The sequence below is a fragment of the Elephantulus edwardii genome, unplaced genomic scaffold (assembly GCF_000299155.1).
Source record: "Elephantulus edwardii isolate Elephantulus edwardi_28Jun2011 unplaced genomic scaffold, EleEdw1.0 scaffold00238, whole genome shotgun sequence".
NCBI classification, from domain to species: domain Eukaryota; kingdom Metazoa; phylum Chordata; class Mammalia; order Macroscelidea; family Macroscelididae; genus Elephantulus; species Elephantulus edwardii.
Genome location: NW_006399988.1, coordinates 628,572 through 635,139, shown reverse-complemented (window position 1 = coordinate 635,139; position 6,568 = coordinate 628,572). Strand labels below are relative to the sequence as shown.

Sequence of the window (6,568 nt, the reverse complement as noted above, 5' to 3'; positions counted from 1 at the left end):
TTGTGTGAATATACCACAGCTTCTCTATCCATTTGTTTGTTGATGGGCACTTAGGTTGTTTCCAACTCTTTGCTATTGTGAACAAAGCCACGATAAACATGGGTGTGCATATATCTGCTTGGGTGGCAGTTATGGTTTCTTTGGGGTATATTTCAAGTATGGAATTGCTGGGTCAATGGTATTTCTAGTTACAACTTTTTGAGAAAGCGCTATATAGCTTTCCATAGTGGTTGCACCATTTTACACTCCCACCAATAGTGAACAAGGCTTCCAGTTTCTCCGCAACCTTCCCAGCATTTGTTGTTCGCTTTTCTGTTAAATTTTGCTATTCTTACTCGTGTGAGATGATATCTCAGATTTGTTTTAAAATAAGTTTTTAAAATCATCCAACATTCAGTTTTGCAGGCATTGGAAAATTGTTCTTACGGGCCAATCAGGCAAAAACGAAATCTCTTGAATAATTTTACATTCAACATTGCTGTATAATAGTTAAAAAATATTTTTTAAACAAGCTTCTAAAACATCACAGAACTGGGCAATAAAAACACTTCTCAATAATCATGTTAAAGCATAGAAGGCCAAGAATCACTCACTTACCCGAATCCAGGTACTCCAGAATTTTGGTACTCCAGAATTCTGTGGTTCTTTGTTAATCAGACAACATAAGCACCACATTAGAATTTTTTGGATTTCATCTGGAAAAAAAAAAGAAAAATTAAAATGAGTAGACCCCACCAAGTAGAAAGAAAAGATAGTGAATATAAATATTTTTAAAACATTAGGAAAGTATCAACCTACTTAGTTCACAGAACTCTTATCCAGAACCATGTGCATAATGTAACTTCATGGGTATTTTTTTTTCCTGTGGGTTTGGAATCACTCTTGTGCGGTTAATTTTCTTTCTGTTATAGCAGCAATTTTTAAAGCCAAACTAAAATGATGAAAACAACAACAAACACAAAAAACTAGCCCTAGTCCTCTGCTTTTTTTGAGCTTTTTTTTTTAAATACATTTCAAATATATTAAGAATTTCAACCATAAGGAAACATAACTGTTACAAGCCAAACATTAACATTACTGATTTTATATTTTCATTTTCCAATTTACCACATTACTTGTTAAAAACAAATTTAACAAAAATGACTGTTTTCAAGCCTACTATGAAATGGTTTGGATAAAATAGAAGCTTTTTACATTTTCCCCAATTCTTTAAAAGATAAAACTCTACCAAATATGAGATGAAAAGTCTGACCTTTGAAATATTATATTTAGAAGAAAGCAATTACTTGGTGAACCAGACCTTGTGGCAATTGACTCTATTAGAATACAGAAGTGAGAAACAAAAAATAGACCTAAAACTGGATGCCAGCACCTAAAATACTGGAACCAACTCCAGACTTTGCAGCAACACTACAAAAGTGATACTGAGGGAACTCAGACCCTGAATTCATGCCCTGTGGACTAGTCTCCTGCAATTCCAAAGAATTTCTGGAATTCAAAGCACAAGTATGTCAACTGAAAGATGAAGGTATGCATGAACCAAGCTCAAAGAAGAGTGACCTTTCAAATGTGCTTCCTACAAGGGTATTGAACCAAAGATGAAGAGACAAAAGAACAAATTCTACTGCTGCTATACTCATTAAATGTGATTACCAAGAAATGTTGCCAGTGTACACCTTAAATTTGGATTTCCCCCCCCCTCCTGCTAAAAACAGAACAACAGGAGTCCATACTTTCCAATGAAAAGTAGGAAAGATGTTTATTCGGGCAAATACAAAGTAACACTTCTTCACAGGGCAAAGGCAACATGAGTCAAATTGTACAACCAATGATTAATCCCCAGGCCTACCTACATTCCTCTGCTTCCATCTCCTACCCCTCTTGGATCCTTAACTCATTCTACAATAATGGTTTTATACTATATTTATCCTTGTGGGACTGAGTTAGTTCACCTAGCATAATGTTCTCCAGTCCCTTCCTTAGTTAGGTAATAATTTACAAACTTATTGCTCCTCTGTGCTGCATAGTATTCCTCCAATCTTGATGCCACATTCTTCCTCATAAAATCCAGCCTCCCATATGATGGAGAAATCCCTGGCACTCTCCCTTCCTGATTTTATACCATGCAGTGTTTCCTTGCTCTGTTCTGACAATTGGTTCTTAGGCCAAATGTAGGTTTCATATAAGCACAATCAAGTGTTCTGGGATTCCCGTTCTTTTCAGAGTTAGCCATAGTTTGTTGTTATCCACACAGTCAAATGCCTTTGCATAGTTAATGAAACACAGATATTCCTCTAGTACTCTCTGTTTTCAGTTAAGTTCCATCTAACATTGGCTATAATATTTCTAGTGCATGGCCTATTCTAAACCCAGCCTGTACATCTGCAATTCTCTGTCAATGTGCTAGTCCAGTCGTTATTGTTTGATAAATTCCACACTCTGTCGGGTCACCTTTCTTTGGAATGGGAACAAATATGCATCTCTTCCAGTCAATTGGCCAGGTAGCTGTCCTCCAGATTTCTTAGCACAACGTGGTGAGCACATCCAGAGCAGCACTTTTTTGTTGAAATATGTCAATTGGTATTCCACCAATTCCTAGGGCCTTGTTTTTTGCCAATTTCTTCAGAGGAGCTTGAACTTCCTCTTTCATCACCATTGCCTCTTGGTCATACGTTGTTTCATTAAAGTCTTCTGTGTCACCAAATTCTTTTTGGTACAGTGACTGTGTGTTCCTTCCATCTTCTTTCAATGCTTCAAGGATCATTCCATATTCTGCCCACAGTATCTTTAAGTATTGCTATTTGAGGCTTGAATTTGTTCTTCAGTTTCTTTAGATTAAGAAATGCCAAGTGAGTTCTGACTTTCCAACTCTGGCTCTCTGCTCATTTATTTATAATACTTTGCTTTGTCTTCCCGAGCTGCGCTTGGAAATCTTCTGTTCAACTCCTTGATTTCTTCCCTTTGTTTTGGCTTCTGGAGTTCTCGTACAATATTCAGATTCTCTTCTGAAATTCACCTCAGCTTTTCTTCCTCTTCTGTCTCGTACAATCAATGACTTCTTCATTGCAAATACCTTTTATTTAAAAACCCACAAATGGTGACTATACACATGGATCTCATAGTCATTTACACAGGAACTAATTGATTATATCTGTGGTAAGAATCGTTAAAGAAGTTCATTATTAGCTGTGAAAAGTAGGCCAGGTGCTGATTGTGGAACATCAACTAATTGCATGCAAGTTCAATTTGAAGCTAAATAAAATTAAATCCACGAGAACCAAAATTTGACCTTGAGTCTATCTCACCTTAATTTAAAAATAATTTCAAGCACAGATTCAACACCTTGAATATTAATGAACAAATATCAGATGAGCTGTGAGAGGCTATCAAAAATGACATCCATGAAGAAAGTAAAAGAAACATGTTATTAGGGGCTATTCATGATTGGCTTGGCTAAGATAATTTTAAGATCTGCATCACTTTAATCTCTGAAAATCTTAAGTTTAATGACTATAAACAAATTACAAAGAGACTGCCTATAATTTATATGTATAAATTCTAATCTGTTTCATACAGCAAATATGACAGATGCATTCAATGCATTTATGTTGCCATAATAAAAGAGTATAAAAGAGCATGACCTGATGTATAAGGAAAAATAAAAGAAAATGAAGGAAAGGAAGAAAGGAAACATTCATTTATGGTGCTTACATTTTGAAACAATCCAGAAGTTGAGTGCTTTCCGAAAGTGTTGTGTTAATTTAGTTCAAATATTTTAAAAATGTTTTTTTCTTATAAAAGAGAGCCATTAAAATTTTTACCAGACCTTTCAGAGTTGTTTTTCTTTACTCAGAGTAACTGCATTAAAATGCATTATTCATAATCTCACAACTTACTTGGCTTCACCATGTTGCAGAAGCAAGGTGTCATTGTCATTCCTGAGCACTCAAGCATCTCCGAAGGGGCAGCACCATTCAAGCGCCTCCTCTGAAACTATGATGGAAACAAGACAATCTCCAACAGTGTGTTCAGTACCACTTCTCATCTCATTTACCACCTTGCAAGAGTCATGGAATCTGACCCTTAGTAACAGCCTAATCTGCTTGGATTTCTTCTCTCCTTGATAGGAATTTTGCAGTAGCCTGGGTAAGCATCTAGTAGAAAGTGGAAGTCAAGCTCTTTCTTTTTTTTGGGGGGGTGGGAGGGTAGGAGGCTTTATCCTTTTGGCAGATCTTCTCAGTCATTATAGATATTGCTGCACTGTTAATAAAAAATAAATGCTTCTCTGTAAAGCATTAAAAAAAAAAACCCTTCATGGATGAGATGGCTGAGACCTCAGCTCAAGTATCTCCAAATGCATTGCTGTCCATTTCCTGACCTCTCCATATGTTATTTCTTGGTTGTTTTCCGGATCAATACCACTCTGTTTGTGAGCTTCTGTGGTGAAAGCTTTTTTGTAAGGTCGAATTTCTTCTGAGCCAAAACCTGGGATCCACATGTTCCACTGGTGCTCTAGGTGCAACTGGACATCTTTCACCTCTAGGATGCTGGACTTGCAATGCCTGGCAAGCTGGCAGGCTGCTGTCACCACATTCTCAATGAAATCATTGGCAATCTGTAGCAGTATCTCCTCTACATCTTCATCCAACTGTTCATTGGGATCCACTTCTCTTACCAAGTCTTGCAATTTCTTCTTTGTTAATACCTGGTTGTTTTCAGGACCGAGTCGACCTCCTGTGCCAGGAGTGCCTGGTATCTTTACCACAGTAGTGCTATCAGCCATGGAGCCTTGGGGAGGGGTGCTGGCTGGTCCTGGGTTTTATGGATGAGAAAGTGGAGAGGTTGATTAGGGCTGAGAGGCCAAACTGGTTCATAATGTGCTGTGCTTTGGACTTCAGCTCATAGACTATATCAAGACCCTGTTTCTTTTTAGAGCTGTGAGGGCCAAAGCCAATCAAAGGCAGCAGCGTCTATCTCCTCATGATAAGCGGAGACTGCCCCAATGAAGCAATCGTCTCAGCAGCTGGCCCGATTGCAAGGCCCTCCCCAAATACTCTCTTTTGTATTTTTTTAAATTGGTTTATTTACAAAGTTTGTATGCATTATGTTTCACACTATTCCTCATTCATACTGTGTCTCACATAATCATTCTCATCATTATGTTTTATAAAATTAATCACCATTGGACCTTGAAGTTTGCCATCCAAAAACCCTCAATAAATCACTGATCTATTAGTTGATCCAATGGATCAGAACATTAGAACAACTTGGATTTCTGGAGTTGAAGGAGGGACAGAGTATAGCCTTCTCACTTACCAGTATTATATTCTCAGGAAAGTAGTGTAACTCAATCCATAATACTTATCATGCAATACTGTCATCAAGACTCAGCTGAACTTCAATGGGTTTTCAGCGGCCAAAAATTGCATGGGAGGAATTCCCCTTATTTCTCCTGCAGAGAAGCTGATGGATTCAAACAGCTTCTAGTAGTAGGGAGTGGCAGTGTGGCTCCCGATCTCTAGGCCACCAGAGGTATAAACTCTTCGCACTCTACTTCTAACATAAGGTCATCATGAAAGAGAAAGTCTAGGATCTGCTTTCATTAAGATTGCTGAAGACAAGAGTTAAGAACAGAATTTTAAGCAAAAGGGTTCACATATCAAAAGCCATAACATCCTGTGCCTTTAGGTCTAGTTAATAGTCTGACCTGGCTACAATCCATGCTGTGTATGTCTGTGAAAAGAGGTAGACTAGACAAGTAAGCCAGAGTTTCCATGAAAAAAATACTTCTGCAAAATGTCCTAAAATTACTCTTAATCCTATGTGAAGCATCCTCAAATAAAGGCAAAGTCAAAAGATTCAGATTATAGAGAATAAGTTCATAAGAAACAGTTGTGTTGTTGTTGTTGTTGTTGTTATGTGCCGTCGAGTTGCTTGCAACTCATAGCGACCTTATGTACAACAGCTAACTCTGCTCTGTCCTGTGCCAATCTCACTGTCTCCGACACACTCATCCCGATTTCCCCAGGCACCAAATCAATCCATCTCTTAGAGGGCCTTCCCCTCCTGCGCCTGCCGTCCACCCTCCCAAGCATGATGTCCCTCTCCAAGGACCGATCCCTCCTTACAACACGACCAAACTATGTCAGACAAAGCCTCAGAATCCTTGCCTCCAAGGAGCAGTCCAGCTTACCCCTCTCCAGGATGAATCTGTTTTTTTTCTTAGCAGTCCATGGTACCCTCAGCACTCTTCTCCAACACCAAAGCTCAAAGGCATCAATTCTCATTCTATCCTCCTGGGTCACTGTCCAGCTCTCTGATGCATAACAAGTGATTGCAAAGACCATGGCCTGTACTAGACGCACCTTAGTCTCCAGAGACACACCACTGCTCTTGAGTACTTTAGAGAGGTCCCTAACAGCAGACTTTCCCATCGCAATACGTCTTTTAATTTTCTGGCTGCAGATTTCAAGTGTTGATTGTGGAGCCAAGCAGACTAAAGCTGTGAACCATCTCAATCTCTTCACCATCCATCCTGATGCTGCCAATTGGTCCAGTGGTGAGAATC

The 6,568-nt window shown here is 38.7% G+C and overlaps 1 protein-coding gene and 1 pseudogene across 1 annotated transcript in view; both read right to left on the bottom strand.

Annotated features, from left to right (window-relative positions):
• FANCC (Fanconi anemia, complementation group C) overlaps positions 1 to 6,568 on the bottom strand; it is a 388,004-nt gene that overhangs the window by 364,300 nt on the left and 17,136 nt on the right. Inside the window, exon 3 of the mRNA XM_006898875.1 lies at positions 598 to 695. Within this exon, the coding sequence (XP_006898937.1) occupies positions 598 to 695 (98 nt within the window). The remainder of the gene's footprint in view (positions 1 to 597; positions 696 to 6,568) is intronic.
• On the bottom strand, positions 4,390 to 4,874 carry LOC102870756 (annotated as a pseudogene).